Source organism: Nuphar pumila, chromosome 1 (genome assembly GCF_984573655.1).
Source record: "Nuphar pumila chromosome 1, dmNupPumi1.hap1.1, whole genome shotgun sequence".
Lineage (NCBI taxonomy): Eukaryota > Viridiplantae > Streptophyta > Magnoliopsida > Nymphaeales > Nymphaeaceae > Nuphar > Nuphar pumila.
Genome location: NC_143249.1, coordinates 6,734,525 through 6,757,080, shown reverse-complemented (window position 1 = coordinate 6,757,080; position 22,556 = coordinate 6,734,525). Strand labels below are relative to the sequence as shown.

The 22,556-nt window shown below is 39.1% G+C and overlaps 1 protein-coding gene across 1 annotated transcript in view; it reads right to left on the bottom strand.

Annotated features, from left to right (window-relative positions):
• Positions 1-7,412: 7,412 nt before the first annotated feature.
• LOC149847822 (glutamate receptor 2.8-like) overlaps positions 7,413-22,556 on the bottom strand; it is a 28,797-nt gene continuing 13,653 nt past the window's right edge. The window contains exons 7-11 of the mRNA XM_090002360.1: positions 20,920-21,207; positions 14,698-16,055; positions 10,505-10,817; positions 8,992-9,398; positions 7,413-7,766 (exon numbers count right to left, since the gene is read on the bottom strand). Of these exons, the coding sequence (XP_089858486.1) occupies positions 7,413-7,766; positions 8,992-9,398; positions 10,505-10,817; positions 14,698-16,055; positions 20,920-21,207 (2,720 nt within the window). The remainder of the gene's footprint in view (positions 7,767-8,991; positions 9,399-10,504; positions 10,818-14,697; positions 16,056-20,919; positions 21,208-22,556) is intronic.

The window sequence follows — 22,556 nt, the reverse complement described above, 5'->3', positions numbered from 1 at the left end:
GGCGTACCGGCTAGACTTGCCAGCAAACTTTCAAGTGCATCCGGTATTCCACATATGCAACCTGAAGCCATTCTATGAAGATGAAGGAGATCCTCAACGAAGCATGCCTCAACGTGCTCCGATCCCGCAGCAAGCTCCTTCAACAGTTAGTGTACCAGGCAGAGATCCAGATATCATCCTCAACCATTCCAACAACTATCTAGGGGAAGTCAAAAAGTACTTAGTGTAGTGGAAGGGATTGCCAGAATGTGAAGCCACCTGGGAGAAAGGCCAACAGCATGTTTCAGCATCGACAGCTTGTAGAAGGCTACTATGAACAATTGGCATCGAGGACGACGCCAACTTAGGCAGGGAAGCGTGTTTCGGACTGCCATGTTTTTCACCTTTTTGCTCTGATGTATATACCTCTTTGGCACTCTAGAGTGCCCCACAAGGCCTTACGGCCTAAGATCTCCGTGTATTCGGATCCTCTCTCCTCCTCTTGATGTACTTTGCTTTCAAGTATCTATAAATAAGCTTTTTGCATCCTTGTCTCTTTGCTCTCTTTGTGTTTGGGCATACGCGTACTCTTGCTTTCGCTCATGCGCGTGTGTTGTGTGTTCTTGTGCGCTCAAAAGGCCTGCCTTTGGTGTTTGTAATTGCCCGAAGCTGCGTCACTGGGGCCTTCGCTTCTAAGCCCGTGACACTAGGTGTGCGTTTAATTAACCATGAAAAGGTTTAAGTGTGTCTTTAACAATATTGAAAACTAGGTGAGCTTTTTATTATCGCCCAAAGTTTAGTCATGTTTCTGAAAATTTCAAATTTCCTCATCATTTTTTATTACTTCCAAGAGCACCAACAATTCAGTTTTACCTCACTCCAATGGTGATCATAGCTACGGTGGTTGGCCAGGTCTTGAATCCTAATTGTAGTTTAGCTAAGACCCAAGGGGTTTGGCATAGTGGAATGGGGCCTAGACCGTTTGATGGACAGTCTAAGTTCAAATCCTGTGCGCGGCACCCTCTTGCTTAAAGCCGACTCCCTGAGGTTGAGGGGTAAGCCCTCGGAGTTTTACGCTGACATAGACAGAGACCGTAAGTACGACAACAGTGAGGCTAGGTCTATGTGCCTGGGGGTAGTTTCTCCGAGTAAAAATAAAAAAATACAGTTTAGCTAAGTAATTTAAAATAAAATGCAAACAAAAAAAGTTTGGGCTAGATTTGATGGTCCTACACGATCGCATGAAGACCGGGACGCAGCCTGGATTAGAGTCAAGCTGTGGGGTCCCCTAAGAATAGACAAGTCAAGTCACTTTAGCCAAATTTGACTGACATAAGGGTCTTTTGTTCAAAGGGTTGAAGCATTCATCTCCTTTGTAACCAAAACTTGGTTCAATTGCCCGTACCAGCGACAACCCACATCACTTTCGACAAGAGTTCTGGTTCACTTTCCTTCTTTTCTCAATCTTTTCTGAGCAATAATTTAGGATCCCATTGTTTATTACTTTTAGGAATTCTGAAATATTCTTGTTATATCCATGGTGCAAAGATTCATGGACACGAGGACACCTGATGCTAGTTCGACTTTAGAGTTAAAAAGAATAAAATTTGTACACAATAAAAAACTAATTTCTTTGATATTTTAATAGTAATTTCATCAAAAATATTACATATTATTAAAAATATTAAAATAATATTCATACTTGTCATGACCATGTCAGCGTATCCATTAGTGTCATCAAGGATATGCATGCATCTAAAATGGTGTGTCCCTGTGATATAGGTTATATAGATATTTTTTTCCGCTGTCATAATTCTTTTCTTTTTCACCGTCTTAAATTTCTCATATATATATTTGGGTAAGACAGTCAAAGTCAAGCTTTTGCCTGTCTGATGTTTGCGAATTTGGCCCAAACCAATGTCAGCAAATTAATCCTGAGTTTCAATCTGGTCCTCCTTATGCTTATCATGCATCTTTGGCGGTGACAAGAGATGATTCGTGGTACCGATTCAGATGCCTCACACCACACATCTCACCAGACCTGAATGCTTTACCGATTCACTTGGACTACCAATGAAGTGATTCAGTGAAGATCAGCTGTGGAAAATCTCTCATATTGGCAACTCTACTTTTCATTCAAGTGGTTCTCAATTTTTACTTAATGATATCTTAAGTGTGTTAAGCATGACTAAATGGTTGCTTTTTGTGTAAAGATTCACCCAAGACAAAGTAGCATTCGAGTTCCACCCCTCATTTTACTGAGTCGTAGATTCGAAGATAAGAAGGGAGCTTGCTCGTGGGAGGTCTAAGAATGGTCTTTACTTGATTGATTTAGTTAGATCTAATAGTAGCAATGAGACTGCTTTTATTGGTGAAAAAGTTTATTTTGATACGTGGCATTATAGATTCGGATATGGTAATTTAAAAACTATTCAAAATATTATTCAGCCTTATAATTTGCCATATTATGATAGCATGTTGCATGTTTGTCAGGTTGGGAAACAACATAAACTTCTCTTCTCTAAGATTTCATATGATTTTGTTGCGCCTTTAAAAATTATTTTCTCCGATGTTTGGGTCTGGCTCCGATCTTGGGTATTGATGGTTCTCGTTATTACGTAGTTTTTGTTATGCTCACTCTAAATTTACATGGTTATACTTGAACAACAAATCGGATGTGTTGTCTATTTCTTTAAAGGTTCAAAATTTTGATAGAAAATGTGGTTGGAAAAAATCAAATATTTGCATACTGATGGTGGTGGTGAATTTAGAGCTCTGAAATCATTCTTAAAAGAGTGGGATTAGACACTGGTATTATGTCCTCACACTCAAAAACAGAATGGTGTCTTTGAGAGTATGCATAGACACATCGTTGAGGGTTAACTCTTATGGCTCATGTTGGGTTCCACTTATCTTTGGACTTTTGCTTTCTGCACTGTGATAAACATGCTTCCTACACCCAAACTAAGTCATAAGTGCTCTTAAAAAAAAATAGACAACAACCAAATTATAAAGTTTTCAAAACTTTTTAATGTACATGCTTTCCTAACCTCATACCATATCGTTCCCATAAATTTGATTTTAGATCTAAACTCCATATTTTTATGTGTTACAATAATAACCATCATGTTTGTAGAGAAGTTGATTGGTGTCTCGAAGAGGATTCAGAATCAATGTGGAATATGATAGCGGGTTGCATAAGAAAGGTGGCTAAGGAGGTATTGGGTGAGTCTAAAGGCGGTGCACCGCTACGTAAGGATACATTATGGTGGAACGAGGATCTCAAATTAGTTATTAAGGTAAAAAGAGTGTTATAGAAATCTAAGTAAAAGTCGTGATAATGAGAATTTAGAAAAGTATATGATAGCAAAGAAGGAAGCTAAGAAAGTAGTTTGAAACGTGAGGGATAAGGTATATAAGGAGGTTTATGACAAGTTAGATACCAAAGAGGGCGAGAAGGATATTTATAGGCTTGCAAAGATGAGAGATAGGAAATCGAGGGATCTGGGTATGATTAGATGCATCAAAGATAAAACTCAAAGGGTTTTAGTCAAAGATGAAGAGATTAAGAAGAGATGAAAAGATTATTTTGATAAGCTTTTTAATAAAAGTCATGCTCAGGATCTTGGAGACTTCTCCATTCCTTTTTATGAGGTGAATTGTGACTTCATGCGCAAGATTCAAAAGAAAGAAATTGCAGAGGCTTTAAAGAAAATAAAATCAAGAAAGACAGTTGGACCAGATGGTATACCTATCGAGGCTTGGAAATACTTGGGTGAGAGTGGTTTAGAATGGTTGACAAATCTTTTTAACAAGATTTGGCGGACAAATAAGATGTCTAACGAGTGGAGGAAGAGTACTTTGGTGCCTCTATATAAGAATAAGGGTGACATACAAGATTGCACAAACTATCGTGGTATAAAACTCATGAGTCATACTATGAAACTTTGAGAGAGGGTGATTGAGCATAGGTTGAGGAAGGTTGTCATGATATCGGTTTATCAATTTTGTTTTATGCCTGGAAGATCAACTATGGAAGCTATACATCTTCTTAGACAAATTATTGAGAGATATAGAGAGCGGAACAAAGATTTGCATATGGTTTTTATTGATTTAGAGAAGGCATACGATAGAGTACCTAGGGATGTTCTCTGGTGAACAATGATAAAGAAAGGTGTTTCTCTCAAATACATTAGTATAATTAAAGATATGTAAGAAGGAGTAGTAACCAATGTCCGCACTTGTGGAGGGGTGACAAACAATTTTTCTATAACAGCTGGGTTACAGCAAGGATCTACATTAAGCCCTTTCATATTTGCTATAGTGATGGATGAGCTTACGAAAATAATTCAAGAAAATGTGTCATGGTGTATGTTGTTTGTTGATGATATTGTTTTGATTGATGAATCTAGAGCTAGGGTTAATGCTAAGTTAGAATTATGGAGACAGACATTGGAAGCAAGAGGTTTTACGTTGAGTAAGAGTAAGACAAAATATATGGAATGTCGATTTAGTAAGCAACGCAGTAGTGATGAGAGTGTAGTGAAGCTTGGCGAGCAAGAAATATCGGTGGATGACTATTTCAAATATTTGGGATCTATCATTCAAAAGGATGGAGAAATTGATGGAGATGTAAACCATAGGATAAAGGTTGGGTGGATGAAATGGAAAAGGGCAACTGGAGTGTTATGCGATCGTAGAATGCCATTGCGGTTGAAGGGAAAGTTTTATAGGACGACAATTAGGTCCGCTTTACTATATGGTACGGAATGCTGGGCTGCAAAGAGACATCATATTCAAAAAATTAGTGTAGCTGAGATGCGTATGCTTCGATGGATGTGTGGAAATACAATAAAAGATAAGATTCGAAATGAGGAGATATGTAAGAAGGTAGGTGTTGCATCCATTGAAAATAAGATGAGAGAAAATCGTTTACGGTGGTTTGAGCATATTCGGCGAAGGCCTAATGATGCTCCAGTTAGAAGGATGGAGAAATGGCAAAATATATTAGTTAAAAGAGGTCGGGGTAGGCCTAAGAAGACTTGGATGGAGATGATAGGAAAGGATATGAATGCTTTGAACCTCACCGAGGACCTGGCATTGGATAGAAATGATTGAAGGAGAAGGATTCATGGGGAGGACCCAGAATGATTTTTGTTTTTGGTTCATATCACTGACCCCAATTGTTTCGGGATAAAGGCGTAGTTGTTGTTGTTGTAATAGTAACCATCATGGGTACCTATGCTTAGATCCTTCCACAAATAAAACTATTGTTTTGAGGATTTCACTTTTGATGAAAAATCCTTTCCTCTAAACAATAGTCAAAGGATTGTCCAAACCAGACCACCTACCTCCCAGCGTTTTACCATCCCTATTTCCTCTCCTCAAGTCCTTCCTATTCAGGAAGAGCTGAAGGAATTAACCTTGTCGTTGATTTAGATCTTGTTCCTCCAACTCTTGATGCACCTTAACGAACTCATCATATGGTTACTTGTGCATAGGATGGAACTCTTTAAGTCCAGAATTTTTACAGCCTCAACTATGTCTAAATATGCCTTCCCTATTGCCTTCCCCAGTAGAACTCTCTAAAGACCAAGAACCAACCCACTTCAAGCAAGCCTGTCAGGATTTAGGGGCGCGATCTCTTGAAGGAGTGGGAAGCATATGACCACTGCTGCTCACACCATGGAGGCAGAGTTTATAGCATTGTACGAGACTACTTCATATGCCATATGGTTGAAGAACTTCATATCATATTTATAGGTGATCAATTTCATTGAGAAGCCACTAAAGGTCTACTGTGATAATGAAGCTGCGGTGTCCTTTTCGAATAACAATAAAAGTACTATGTCATGTAAGCATATGGAGCTAAAGTATTTTGTTGTTAAGGAAAGGACAAAAAATTATCTAGTGCATATTGTTAATATTGGTACCAAAGAGATGATTGTTGATCCTCTTACTAAAGAGCTAACGCCGAGATTATATTTTGAACATGTATTGAGAATGAGCTTGTTAAATTCTTTTTGACATATGCATATAAATAAAGTGATCACATACAATTTATTGATTCTCATTATAGTTGTTGTTAATCTCATAAGGCTTAGAGATTTAACTAAGGATTTGTAGAATAGATTTTAAAGGCTAATCTATTCATCAAGCAATTCTCGTAAAGTTTACTGGTTTATCGTCGAAACAAGTAAGAGAATGTTGAGATAAGCCACTATTTATGACAGTTACCCACATTTTGGAGACTTTCCTTTTTGGTGTTCATTCCGATAAACATACAGGAAGGAAATGATTACGCTAACCGTTCCCTTGCTGCAGCTATAAAGAGGGTATTCATAAGCGACCTTGCATAAGCAAGCATCAAGAGAAAAACAAAAAGAATAAAAATTTACTTATTTATGAGTTTTTCGATTAAAGAGGAAAAAAGAGATCCTGCTCACCGACTGTTGAAGGAGCCTACGTTCATTGGAGGGTTGCAGTCAGACTGAGGAGCACAGCTCATCCTGTTTTAGCCCCCAAATGGCCACCTCAAGTATGTTTTCCCTACCTTTGTTTTGTTCGGCCTTGCAAGAGGAACCCGACAGTTTTTTCTATTACCATCTATTTTTTTATACTTAAATTCATTCGTACATTCCTTCCTGTAAAAGATTTTGCATGAGCTGAATTGGTAGTACTTTTAGAAGTCAGTGTCCATTTTCATGTAAAACTTTTTCTTTACACGAGAATAAAATAAATGGGGGCCTGAGAGGAATTGTGAATAAAAAGTAGGTAAGTGCTCATAGCAAGCACCAACGGTATCAGATGTCGTTCATCCATGCGATGAACTGCATCCCAAAAATCATGAAGGAACTATTTTTCAGCCATTCATTTCTAAAACCTTAGATGCCGTTCATCCAGGGCATCAACTCTTCTGAAAAAATGTGGGGTTTCATCTAGAAGGCTTAGCATCTATCAAAATCCCAATTCAATTTACATTAAAGAAAAAGAAGGGTGAAAGAGGCCTGCAGGCAATGTGCTTGCTCTGACCTGATACGCACTCATGAATAAAGTGTTAGAGTTGCCTTATCGAGGACGTAGAAAAGACTGTGTTGTTGTAATGTCTTACAATTAATTGCAGCAGTCGCAGCTATGCTTGAGGACAAAGAAAAGTTTTATTAAAATCAGAAAAATCAGGAGTTATCAGCTGCCACAAAACCAAGCATATCATTAGCTACACAACAAGATTGACATCAACCTCAGTCGGATCCAGCGCGTATGTGACACAGCCAATCACATGACAGCATTTTATGTAGGGCCTGCAATGCTGTCAGGTGATTGGCTAATGTCGTCTCCCAATGTCCTATATTCATCCCGAACCTCTTCATTATCGTTTGGAACACTGGATGGACTCTCAGGCTCAGCAGCTGGACACTTGCTTTCTGTAACAACTACGAATGGATGAAAGGACAAATTCTTTCATCGAAGTGCCTGACCAGAGCAACTACATTATTCCAAATTGTGGTGGCCCCAACTCCAACAGCTTCAGAGATTTGTCTCCTATGTTCCCAAAAGACGCAAAAGAGGAAGATGCCGAGTGCTCCAGCTAAAGCCGTTCCCATTAACAGGAACAGGCCCCAAAAGCTAGAGAGAGTCAAGCTATTGGAGTCATCCTCTGCATTAGAATCCAGGCATGTCTGATTCCCAAACCATGCTTTATCAATTGCCACCATTCGATCTCCCTCTGTAACGTTGAGAACTGCTCGTGACATATCAGAAACCAAGGGGGATCCCCTAGGGAAGACCTGGAAGAATTGCTGCTATATGAGAGAGTGAGAACCCAAAACATCCAGTTTTATATAGGGTCACACACACACACACACACACACACACACACACACACATATATATATATATATATATATATATATATATATATATATATATAGAGAGAGAGAGAGAGAGAGAGAGAGACAGGCCCTAAAGTGGACGCTTTGTGGGTCCACTGTTAGTTGACACTTCTAAGCCGTTGATCCCATGCGAATCAGTGGCTACACTTTTTTTTTTTACGTTTTTTAAGGAATTAGCGCGATGGTCGTTAATTCCTTATTTTTTGCCCAAAGCATTAGCGGCTGTCACGTTCCATGCTTGTTGGATGGAGTGGCCATCCACTGTTACATCCTCTCATATATAAAGTGATAGCTGCCTACCAGAGTTTTGGCCTACCGCTAGTATACCGCCTCCACCAAATTTATTGATTTTTAAATTTTCTGAAAGTCTACCTATGTCGGAATCAGACAATCCAAGAGCCGATTCCTGTACAACTAAGCATGTATAATACATCAGTAAGTTTAGATTTAAGGAAAATATGAAAAAATCTATTCAAAAGCACATTAGGCTGGTGGTAAGCTAGAAAAGTAGTAGGCAGTTCTCTCTCTCTCTCTCTCTCTATATATATATATATATATATATATATATATGCCATTGCGGTTGAAGGGAAAGTTTTATAGGACGACTATTAGACCCGCTTTACTTTATGGTACGGAATGTTGGGCTGCCAAGAGACATCATATTCAAAAAATGAGTGTAGCTGAGATGCGGATGCTTAGATGGATGTGTGGAAATACAATAAAAGATAAGATTCGGAACGAAGAAATACGTAAGAAGGTAGGTGTTGCACCCATTGAAAATAAGATGCGAGAGAATCGTTTACGGTGGTTTGGACATATTCGGCGAAGGCCTAATGATGCTCCAGTTAGAAGGTTGGAGAAATGGGAAAATATATTAGTTAAAAGAGGTCGGGGTAGGCCTAGGAAGACTTGGATGGAGATGATAGGAAAGGATATGAATGCTTTGAACCTCACCGAGGACATGGCGTTGGATAGAAATGATTGGAGGAAAAGGATTCATGTGGAAGACCCAAAATGAATTTCTTTTTTGGTTCATATCGCTGACCCCAATTGTTTTGGGATGAAGGCGTAGTTGTTGTTGTTGTTGTATAGAGAGAGAAAGAGAGAGAGAGAGACTCACAAAGCCAAAACCTCCAGTTCTGTATATAGGGCCAACCATAGCGAATCCTTTGCAATGCTTGGCAAGGAACAGTTCGAGATAAGGGATCTCATCAAAAACAACAGCAACTCCACCATTTTTGCTGCCTGCAGCAAGTGCACCCACGTATTCTTCAGCTGTGGTGTATCCTCTGAGCTTGAATTCATCAAATTTCAATCGCTTCAATATATCAAACACAATGGATCCTTTTTTATAGCCAACGTATTCTCCATATCTGATAAGTGTTTGGATATTTGTGAATGTGGGTTGAAGCTTTCGAACAGTGAGCATGGAACTCAAATTGGCCGTGTAGCTCGAGCTCAGGATCAAAACCACAAATATCCAAACAATGTTCACAAACCGGGTTAGGTTGGAAGTGAGTCTTTCCCCTATAATCATAAAAGAAGAGAGAGAGAGAGAGAGAGAGAGAGAGAGAGAGAGAGAGAGAGAGAGGTCAATATTGAAAATAAAATGAACAACGGCAGCGTAGAAAAAGAATCCTATATGAGGGACCCTATGTTGATCCCAGCAGTTCAACAGACGCATCTATATTATATTAACAAATATGGGTGATATTTTGAAAATATCATGACTTTGTCATGTTAATTCAAACTCCCTAAAAAATCATGATATTTTTCAAAACATCATCCGGAGAATATTAGCATTTTTCACAACATAGCATTTTTATATATTTATATATTTTTTATGTTGGTTACTACAATTTTATATATTTTCTTGTATATTTGTCAAATGTAAATGTATCGATATTCCCCCAAGATTTTCTTTAAAAAGAAAATTAAATATCTAGATGTTATCCTTGCCATGTAATCCGGAAACCGAGATGTGTGATTATGATCTGGACAGCTAGGTTTACTCCACATCCCCGTGAGAATGTAGACTAATGTTAGCCATTGGTTGGACGGCTAGCACAAATGTTGTCAGTAACGGTATGGCCCCTGAATCGTTGGGCTGTTGATTCAGCTGTATAGATTGATACCGATACCCAGTTTAATAAAAAAATATTATGTGTCAATTATGTGACACGTGTTAAAATAATTTATTTATTTTTTATATTTATTAAAAATTAGTTGAATCCGCCATGCAGCATATCGAAATTTGTATTTTTTACATTCAATTTTTTGCGATGATTGACACGTAAATGTAAAAAAATACATTTAGCTATGTCACTCGTGTGTATGAACCTAACCATCAAGCCGTTGATCGAACCATACAGATGTTTATTTACTATGTCAGATGGTTTTATCATGTCTAATATATCATAAGATTCTTTTTTGACGGTGAAAAATCAGTAGCTCACAGTTCATTAAAATAAAAGTGGTTTAGAAATGGTATAAAACATGATATTTCAGTCAACTTAAAGACATGAAAATAGTAAATAAATCGTTGCTTTTGGTCTTAGATCTATGCAAAGCGAGTGTGTACCACCATAAGTTGTTGTCAAGCAGAGAGAGAGAGAGAGGTAAACATTGCTTACTGTGGGCAAAGACCATAGTGGAGAAGGCAAAGTATAAAGTCACACCAATGTGATGAGAAGGAGGTCCTCGGAATTCAGGATTAGTTCTGTGCTCCAAAACCCAGACTACCACTCCAAAAAAAACAAAGAATGATGCAATTGTCAGCCAAAGCTCCATTGTCAAGGGTTTAAGAAATACGAAAGCGCTCTTTTTGGATTCAGCCTTCACTGGCACAAGCATAGACACTCCAGACTGTGCGTAGGGCAAGGTAAAATCCACGTATTCTGACCTATCGGCTAGAATCGTAACGTCAGCCACCACTGCATCTAATTTCTGTTTTACACCATGTAAAAAAAAAGAGAGGGAAATTGCTCTATTATTGACCAGGGTAAGTAAATGGATAAGTCTTGCGTAAAGCCAAAAGTCATTGACTAAAATTCTCTAATAAACTGTATAAAGCAATAAATTTACTACTACTTCGATTGAGAATCCCATTCAATTTCGACAATATATACAAAAATACTTTGAGCACCAAGAAGATGTTAAATATTAGCGTGCGTTTAGATGACATGCCAAACCGGGTTTTAAACCTGGTTTAGCACACAAACTGGGTTTTAGTTGTATAACTCAGTTTTTGTATTGTATTTGGATGACACCAAAACCGAGGTATTGCACACCTGATTTTTGTTAAAACCAGGTTTTACCGTGTACTCGTATCAGTGGCTAAAATGTTTAGTAATTGTCAATTGAAAGGTAATCTTGGCATTTATATAAATTAAAGGACAGCATGGGTATGATGATCATGTTTAAAAGTATAATTAGTGAAAATAGAATGTTCATGTAATGGCCATATGTAGATTCGTGCATTCATGCATGTACGCAGCCAGAATGTATAGTCCTACAAGCATGTAATAATCTGTGTATGAAAGTTTTTGCATATGTTAGATTCATGGATGTACGTAGTGGAAATGTGTAGTCATACATGCACGTAATGGTTGAAAATGTTTGAGAGTACCAACGGGGGCTCCGCTTGTGTGGAAGGAGCAGTTAGTGCACGTTACCTTGTGTTGGGACGTTGCAAGTTTGAATCCCTATGGTATAGTTGTATAACTGGTAGGGGTCTGCCTAACCCCAGCTTTCTCAGTCGAAAAAGAAAGTGTTTGAGAGTCATGCGTCATGGTCATTAGTGTCAAAGTTCATGTATTGTGGTCATTGATCTCAAATAAATTGTCAATTTTAGCGTGTTTGGTTATAAAGAAATGAGTCTAAAGTTCGTCATAATTAGGGGTGGCAATCGTGTCGAGTTGGTGGGTCGACCCGACGGGTTGGCGGGTCAGCATACATCAACCCGAACCCGACCCGTTTATTAAACGGGTCGGCTGTGGCAAACACGAACCCGGCCCGTTTAATAAACGGGTAACCCGACATGACCCGCCAACCCATTTAATAAATGGGTTGGGTCGGGTAAACGGGTTCTCAGGTTCACGAGTCAGGTTGGCGGGTCGGGTTGGCGGGTTGAGGGGTCGGGTTGGCAGACGGGTTGGCGGGTTGACTCACCCGCCTAACCCGTTTATTAAACGGGTCAGGCGGGTTGGCGGATTGGCATACCCCTAACACGAACCAGACCCGTTTAATAAACGGGTTAGGAAGGTCGACCCATTTATTAAATGGGTTCATTTTTCCAAACCCGAACCCGCCTAAGAGGCGGGTTGGCTGGTCGTGTCAGGTTTTGCCACCCCTAGTCATAATAGCTATTAAAGTGTGTAGAAGGCTCTCCTACACACACACACACACATATATATATATATATATATATATATATATATATATATATATATATATATATATATATATATATATATATATATATATATATATATATAACACTGCATGACATTTCGTCCACTGTTACATCGGACAAAAAAGTGTGCTGATCACTGGAGCGATTAGCGGCATTCTTTTATTTCGTGCAAAACACCTAGCGGTCTTGACTGGCACTAAAGACCTTGGTGAAAAAGGTCTTTAGCGATGGTGAAGGACCGCAAGATTTTGCACAAAATAGGACACGGAGCATCCGACGATTGTTCATGGGAAGGGGTCCGATGATACTCCTTCTCTCTCGCACCCCCCCCCCCACACACACACACACACACACACACACATATATATATATATATATATATATATATATATATATATATATATATATATATATATATATATATATATATATATATATATATATATATATATATATATATATATATATATATATATAGGCGGCACACACTTGATTTACAAATATCTAAGCTCTATATACAAAATCTAACCTTTGAATAATGTTTAACATGTTCTATTTGCTATTTTTATGTGTTAAAATTGATTAAAATACACTATTTTATACTCTTTCTAAACCACCCTTATTTTCATGAATCGATGATTTTCATTGTCTTATAAATTGAATCTTATGATGTATTATAAATGATAAAACCTTCTAATATAGTAAATACACCATGCTAAACACATTTGTAACCACCATATGGTGTGATAGTGCAGAACCACCATATATATATATATATATATATATATATATATATATATATATATATATATATATATATATATATATATATATATATATATATATATATATATATATATATATATGTGTGTGTGTGTGTGTGTGTCATTGAGAATGCAAAAGAGAAAGAGCTATAATATAAAAAAAAGAATAATATTATCGAGAGCTTTTTGTTTGGCTATGCCAAGGAACACAACCCCTCCCACCCTTTATTCAAAAAAGAATCGACTGCATAGGGGTGTCAATGGGTCGGGTTTGATCTTATAATGTGTTATAAATGATAAAACCGTCTAATATAGTAAATACATCATGCTAAACATATATGTAAGATTGGATCTACCATTTGATAGCTACAAAGTGTTTTATGATAGATTTGAACCGTTAGATGTGTTTAGCGTGACCGATTTAGTGGGAATCGACTCTTGAATCATGTTTTTTCTATGAAAAAACATGTTTTTATAAGGCAAAAAAAACGGGTACCTTCATAGCCATTGATTTTGGATCACCGAAAAAACATGTATAGAAGTTAGATTCCGGAGATCCAAAAGCTGGTTCCTACTAAACAAACCTATAGATCACATCTACAGTGTTAGACGTGAGAAAAAAATACATAAAACTATGATTTTTGAAGGGGCCTAACCAGACCTAACGAAAAAGGGTGCCTAAGGCATGCATTACTCTCTCTCTCTCTCTCTCTCTCTCTCTCTCTCTCTCTCTCTCTCTCTCTCTATATATATATATATATATATATATATATATATATATATATATATATGTGTGTGTGTGTGTGTGTGTGTGATTGTGTGTGCACGCGCACATTGAGAATGTAAAAGAGAAAGAGAAAGATATAATCAACAAACAAGAACAGTGTCATCGATAACTTATTTTTTGTCTAGGCCAAGGAAAGCACCCCTTGCCAGGTAGGGTTGTCAATGGGTCGGGTTTGACCTAGACCCAACCCTTACAAAAGCCTATAGGGTTAGGGTTTGGTGATAAATAGGAAGGTCCAATTATAATCTGGGACTGACCCGAAGGGTCTGATCAATATATGAATTCAGGTATGGTTTGTGAAATTTCATACCAGATCCGGGCCTACTACGGTCTGCAATTTTTCAATGTGAAATGGATAATATATATATATATATATATATATATATATAAAATTTTACCTGATACGGTATGGGTCTGTTTCATGTAATCCTTTTAAGATCCGAGTATAGGTTTTCTTATGGTGGGTCGGGTTCAGACCTGGTACCATCATCTCAAATCAGGTCTGGATCTGGTTCTACCTTGACACCCCTATTTGGCAGATGTTTGGTTGGTAAAACCCTTGAGGCTCGCCCTGCATCAAGAAGGACGGACCTCACGTGGGCATTTCATTTAAGAATTAATTTCTCCATTTTTTTTCTTGATCCTATTTGTTGAGTTGGTGGTTATCTTTCTAATCAAGGGTTGGTTTTGTCCTTATAAAAAGATTAGAGGAATTTAAATAAAGTTAGAAGACAAAACTCATATGTGTTGGATCTGAGTACAGGCTGGATTTTCGTAACTACCAATACCATGTGTGCGTTTCATGTGTGTAGATATACGTGTGCAATATTAATCGAGAAAGGAGTGTTGGGAAAGTCTAACCCCAAGGAAAACTTGGTAGATAAGATCAGTGTACGTCCCGGCACTATTTCCATGTGCATCAGCAAAAGCGACGAATTCATAAGGCAGAGCATATGGTAGGACCTCCAAGGCTGCTTTGAATATGTCTATGGAATACCCCCTCACCGTTGTCTCGTTGTTAGCCAGATTTGTTTGGACATCCACGAACACCTTGAACCGTGTTTGCACCGGAACACCAATCTTCAGCTTCCTCCCATTAGTTGGTACAACCCAACCTTTTGGTACCACAGATGTCTCGCCAGGCCACATTACCATCTTCAGATTCATAGCCATGTGAGAATCGTTTCCAGTACCGTTGCCTTCCACAACTTGTTTGTTCAGTGTCTGTGAGAGACTCATGGTTCGACTCCAAAATCCCACCCTTCTTTCTCCTTTTCCTATCATATTCACTATCTCAAACGTATCATGAAGCAGCTGCCCATCTCCTAGCTCAAAATCACCACTCAAACCCTTGAATTTGGTTCTTAGCAGTTCCTCCAACAGCTTTGGACCGTTTGGGGAGACTCCTAATTGTTCTATATCCGTGGAATTCAACGATCTTTCCCATCGATGGAACTTGGAATAATTCCTGGAGTCTGTTTTCTCTAGCGCAGAGGCTAATGCCCACATGGTGTCGTATGCCCACAAACCAAACACGCTGGGATGCAGCGGTGGTGTTTCGATCTCAGGGTGCTCCAAACGGAACCTTCTCTTCCATCTCAACGTGAAATCCTCCAAACCTTTCGATTTGGGCACGTAAGTTTTCACTCCCAACACGCCCTGCATGGAATATATCTCCCTGGGATGCAAGGAATCCAAGAGATTTCCCATCCCATTAGTGATTATCCAGGCATACCCTTCGCTCATCATCCCCAACTCTTTCACCAACGAGAAAAATCTGGCGCCAAGAGGAGGCACCATGTGCACCACAAAAATCCGAGTCTGCATGGTCATGAGTCTGAAGAGCTCTTCCTTGATGAAGTCATCGCTGCAGTTGCTAGGAAGAAGGGATCTGGAGGGCACCTTGACGTCTACTGCTTGAAGGGCATCCGTTAAGTTGGGGATCATCCCCTTCCCAAACTCGCTGTCTTCGAAGATGGGTACGGCCTCTCTCCATCTGTAAGCTTTAAGAATGTCCGCTATGGCATACACTTGGAATGCATCGCTCTGTGCCGTTCGAACGAAGTAAGGATTTGCTAAAGAGAGAAGAGGACTCGTCGCAGTAAAAGAAATGATGGGGACTTGAGTTTTGCCTCCCAACTGTACTATGAACTCTGCTTCTGTGGAGGTCATTGGACCAAGGATCGCTTCCACCCCTGTGTTCTTCAAGAGGTCGATGGCTGGTACAAGGGAAAATCTATTTGTTAATTGCAGCATAAATAATGTAGTGAACTACTAAAATAGTATTGTTTGCAAAATCATTACAGATTTTATGAACAAATAATATAGATTCTGACAGTAAAAAAGCTTTGCAAAATCACTTTTTTATTTTTTAGTAAATAAAACCTGATAGATGCGATCTACATGCTCTATCTAGTTTATCAAATCAGCTTCAGAATTATTGGAATGATGCAAAATTTACGGCATTAAACGCACCAAACTTTTTGCTTTTATGAGGAAGGAGCCCTCAATGAGAACCAGGTCACTTAATGGGCCCCCGCCTCCTGTGAGGTATAAAACTCCCCGGATAAGACCACCCAAACTTTCTCAACTCAAAAAGATGTTTTTCATCAAAAGAAGCTTTTTTCATAAAAAAACATGATTCAAGAATCAAATTCCACTATTAATTGACCATGCTAAACACGTGCCAGATTAGATTAGATTGGGTGAAAACAACTTGCATCGTTACATCTCAACTGAATTGTAGGTGATATGGTGCACACATGTGCATGGTGTCAGTAAGTTGAAACCCATAGGTGCGAGTTGTTTAGACTCAATCAACACCATAGATGTCATCTACATGTTTTGCGGATCATTACATCTCTCTCTTAGGCGTCTTCCACAAAGAGCATAAAAAAACAGTTTCCAAAAAAACTCTAATTTTCATTAGGAAAACACAGACTTACACTAATATTTTAAGTGCATTTAAATTAATAGAGAAAGAAAAGACATGGGACAAGCTTTCAACGTCCACTTGCTTATCCACTTGCATTTAAGTTAACCTAACTAATTAAAAAAAACCCTAACTAAACCCTACCTAGCTGCCTATTTTATGACAAAGGAGGGAGGAGAGACTAACGCCTCTTCTTCCTTGGGACTTAAAACCACTGCCCCATTGGGACCAATGGGGCGGGTCCAGTCCAATGGTTGGGGTGAGACCCAACAAATGCCCAACCTGATTCAAACTCGCTCAAGGAGATCCAGTTGGTTGGAAACAACAGAAAATAAAATAAAAAATAAAAACTACCTCAAACATTCCTCATACACCGGCCGGGCATTTTGCGCTAAATCCAAGAATATTACAGAAATTAAAAAAAGCAAATCATCTTCAAAAATAGTTTTTAGCTCTAACACATGATCTGAGGCAGCGAAACAACTCGCTACATTAATGAGAGAGGCATCTACAATACATTCATCCAATGATAAAACCTTCATTTTAAAAGTAGATTTAGCCAAGGCCTTTGACACGGTAAAGTGGGACTATATTCTCTCTGGTTTGCAGGTGATGGGATTTGATAATAGATGGACAAATTGGATTAGAGCACTGCTCCATTGCACCTCTATCGCGGTTTCAGTAAACGGGAAGGGTAGGGGGGGGGGGGGATTTTTCAAACCCTCTAGAGGTCTTAGATAGGGAGATCCGCTGTCCCCGCTCCTCTTTAACATTGTTATGGAGGGTCTCTCTTGTTTGTTGAACAGCATTGCTATGGGTTAACTTTTTAAACCGCTATCTCTCCCGGGCCTTGATCACTTCTCTCACCTTTTATTCGCCAATGATGTTTTTATATTTGGTGAGGCAATCGATGAAAAATTTTGGACTCTTTGGACAGCCCTCCAATGCTTTTCTGCTATCTCAGTTTTACAAATAAATACGTGTAAGTCACAGATTCTGGTGTTCAATGGTGATCAACAACTTCACAAAGTTGCCACTAGTATTTTTCAATGCGGTTTTGGCTCCCTCCTCATCATGTACCTTGTCCTGCCTTTGCATCTAGGGATCTCTGGGGCTCTTCATTAGGAACAGGTAGAATGTAGGAAATGGGATAAGCTGCAGACATGGTCCTACAAGTTTCTCTTATTGCGGGGCGCACAACCCTGATCAAACACTCACTGGTACGCATACCCATACACTTTTTACAGTTTTTTTTTTCAAAAGGGTTCTAAAGCGCCTAAACAAGACCCTTGAAATTTTTTAAAAATTTTCTTTGGTCTGGTCACAAAAATGTTGTCCCATCATCATGTTAATTGAGATATTGTCACAAGCACTAGTGAGGAAGGAGGGTTGGGGATATTAAACATTGCATGGTCAAATAAAGTGCTTCTCATCAAGCGCTTGTGGTTAATCTGCACAAGAGATCTTTGGTGGACCAGGGTTGTTAAAGCTAAATATGACTTTGTGGGCCATCTGTGGCAATGGATGCCGAATTCCAAGTGGTCAAAGGGCTTGGGTATTTGGAGAGGATGGGCAGTGTTGCTTCACCTCTTCCTTGCAGCAATTAGAATCAAGATGGGAAATGGAAACTCAACAATTTTTTGAAAAGATGTTCGGCTATTTGAGGTGCCTCTTAAGGGCATGTTCCCTTCTCTATACTGGTTGGCGAGGCACAAAGAAAACCATGATTGTGTTGATGGAAAATTATTCTCGAGAGTTCCCCTAATATGCAGGAAATGGATGAGCGACACACTCTTATGAACAGGTTAAATAGGGACCACCTTAATGACATGCTAGACGCATTATCATGGAACCACTCTGTAAATTGTTCAATCTCAACTGCTTCTTGCTGCCCCTCCTTTGCTCAATGGTTACCAGCCAACTCATTATGGGGTGCGGGTTTTCCCCCCAGAGGAGCTTCCCTGGGCTGGATGATGCTTCAAAGAAAAAGGGTTTTCACCTTGTGAGCAGGTGTTACTTATGCTGCACAACGGAAGAGTCACGCAACCACCTATTCTGGTGGTGCAGTTTTATCCAAAAGCTCTACCAGGTATGCTGGCGGGGTCTTGAACTAAATTGGCACAGGGAAGATGACCTAAGCTCTCTACTCATTGCCGACAGCGTTCGTCGGTTTGGGTCCAAGTGAACCTTTACATGGCTTCTTTTCACCTTGAGATGGATCTAGTTGGAATGTAACAATCGTATTTTTCGGTTCACTACTTCCACACTGCAGCAGAAGGCCATTTACGCCATCACACAGGAATTAAGGGGCAGGGTCAAGCTCAAATGGCCCAACTAAGATACCTCTTGGATTGACTCCATTAGATCATAATCAACTCATCCCCTATTTTTACTTAGGGTTGTTGTTGTCGGACTCTGTTATCTGAACTCATGTTTTCTGTTTACTGAGCGGGATCACCTGCACCAGCAATCGGTGATAACTCATCACCTGCTTATGTGCAAACTTTTCCTACTAAATGTGATCGTTTTTTATTCTTTCAAAAAAAAGAATACATTTTTTTTAATTATTTTGCATCTTTTGATATTACCTGTATATTTACGTTTATATATAGGGCATATATTTATTAAAATTAATTGTACTTACAATCTAGTTGGATTATCAAGATGCAAATCATTATAACTCCAATCTAACCCCGTAGATGAGTTCAGCATGGTGAATATAATGGAAATTGACTCTTGGATCAAGTTTTTTAACAACAAAATTTCAGCCAAAAAAAAGTTTATTTATAACTTGGATTTTTGCATTGCTGAAAAAAAACCTGCACACAGATTGGATTCCGAAAATTCAAAATTCGGTTTCACTGAAACAATATGTAGATCACATTCATAGGGTCATTTTGAGCAAGAAAAACAAAACGTTAAAAAAGAAAAGTGTGCATAGTTGTATGTACATGCAAACAATTGGTAGCTGCCTACTCGACTTACCATCATCCTACCGAATTTTTGAAAAGTTTTTCATGTTTTTCTCAAATCTGGCCATACATGTGCGTTCTAGATGCTTTCTTTTATAAGAATTGACTATTAGATCGTTCTATTCCGACAAGTGGGTAAGATTTTTTAATTCTAGAACTCGTCTATCATACATTCTTAGCTTTCAACCCTGAGGGATCAGGTGGATATTGGGCTTGGTGGTGGTGGTGGGGGGGGGGGGGGGGGGGGGGGGCTACTAGCGTAATAAAGACAATGAGCTTAATTATTCTCATGGTTCTGGAGTTTTGGTGGTGGTTAGTTGGCTACAAAACACACTTGGGTTACAGCTAGGGTTGGGAAACGACCATGACCCTCTTATGTTTTGCTCATAAAGTGCTCGTTTCAATTTTGTAAATAATCTCCGCAAACCAAACATGAACAATAGGTGCCCATCTCGGCCTAACTTGTATAAGCCCGTTGAGTAGTGAGGAATATATTTTACTTCATATAATACAGCGTAGAACAAATTATTGAAGTATTTGATCTGTAGGCAAAAGATTCAGAGGCCCCAAGGGGGTTTGGATTAGTGAAGTGGGGTGCCCTGAGACAGGGGGGTGCTAGACACGGAGTTCTAAGCAGCCGGCACGATGGCCGTAGGTATGACAGGCAGGTTATAAATTAAAAAAAAGAAGCAATAGGTTCAGAGAGATAAAACCTTATTACTTCTTACTCTAAAATAATGTAATTTTTGTAATCCAGTTACTTCTAGTTTTGGAACAATGCATTTTTTTTTATAAATGACCTTCTCAAACTCCTCATTCGCATTTAATGCGAGCACATAGTCAGCTTGAACTCAGCTGGCACCCGGCAAAATTGAAGCAAGCCCGGCTCGTTCTAAGGCAGTAGTGGCTGGACGAAGCAAGCCCGGATTGTTCTAAGGCAGTAGTGGCTGGACGGGCAGTGATGATGGTCCTTTGGGGTTCAGGGAGTGGCAGAGATGGAGGACTAAATATGTCGAAAGTGAGACTATAAGAAAAGGAAAACAAGTCAAAAAGAGGCATTCAATGGGGCCTTAAATTAGCTCCCTAGTTTATCTTCAAATGTGTTGCCAACACCATCCTTCCGAACAGCCATCTTGACTACAAAAATAGCAAGCAGAGAACAGGAGAAAAGTTGCATACCGGCCGATGCTGCTTCCACAACGTCATCCCTTTGGTAGCTGCGGGTGTGAAGGACTAGCTTCTTTGTGCGGTTGTGGGCGGAGTAGAAGTCTTCTGCGGCCATCCATATGCTTGAGTTGCTGACCTTCGCTTCCATCGTGCTGAAATCGAGTATCATTCCCACGTTCACGGGCGCTGAGGAATGATGGGCAGCTTGCAGAGAACAAGCTTCAAGCCCCAGCACGAAGAGGAAGAGGAGGATGCGGCAGAACTTGGTGGTTTGCATCTTGTGCGCCCAAGTGCAACTTCCTGTCCAATACTACGAAGCAAGTGTGAGCAAGGCAGCATTTAAGCTCAAATCCTAAGTCTTAAATATTATAAAAGCTGAAGAAGCCAAGTATTTATAAGTGCATATATTTGAATGATCTATGGATTTTTTTCTTAATTGACATTCTTGTCGTTGTCACGTGAGTTAAGAACGTAATTAAAATTGAACAAAGCATTTGCAGAGAGTTTTTATATATAAAAAAATAATGATTTTTCTGTGGGGCCCACTGCTCGGTAACGTGGCGTTGATTTTTGAGCCCACATCATGTGAGAACGGGATTCAGGCATCCGAAGTCATCTCTATCGTCACACACCTCTAACCTCATCGAAAATTCTTATCGCTCGGTCTTCAAAATATTTTTCGGATCGGGCCATGGATCGAAGCAAGTCTAAAATTCAAAATACCATCAACACCCTCTCTAAGATCTCATTGTTGCAAGCTGTTTTTAATCAAATCCTACTCCATGGATGCAAATTACATGGTTCGTTCAGTGAATATCGCCATTTGAATTGCCGGAATCCTACACGATCTCTTTGCAATTCAAAAAACAACGGTCGAAAAAAAACGCTAATAACATCTTGCAACTTAAATGATTATTACAAAAACCCAATCCAAGATTTATTGAATCCATGTTGGACATTTTGAAGGACATTGTGGGTTCTCGTTGCCCGAGTGTGTAAAGGGCGAAGCCAACAAGAATTTATCTTTGGTAGGTAAAGGGCGAGTAGTCCTGGAGTTTTACACCGCTGACAGGTGATATGTCAAAACACAACAGAAGTGTTTTGAAATCATCACCGTCCATAGCCTTCATCCTTGTGCAATGATATGGCTTCAGCTTTTCTGGTGAGCCCCACTGTTTGTCCCGTGATGAGAAAGACTTTGAACGGTGATGTTTCAAAACAGACAAAAAAGAAAATTGCGTGTTTTGACTTATAACAGGGTTATGGTCAACATGGTAGCGGGATCACGAAGACAAGGACTCGTAGTCAAGCTTATGTTTTTTTTTTTTTTGGATAATCCAAGGAAAACCCCCCTCAGTCAACAGGTCGGGTTTGGTTCGGACCCAGGTCAAAGTTATCAGTATTGGTGTGTATTAGTCGTATCGGCAGAAAATCGATATGCTTCACCCCTGAATCGGCAATTTTTTAATAAATATAAATAAATATTAAAATTTTTAATATTGTTTTAATAGTTTTAACACATGTTTAATTGACACATAATATTTATTATTATTTTTTGGCCAATACAGCTGATTCGGTGGCCAAACGAAATCAGGGCCAATACCAATACTGACAATATTAACCCAGGTAGAACCAGACCCAGATCCAGA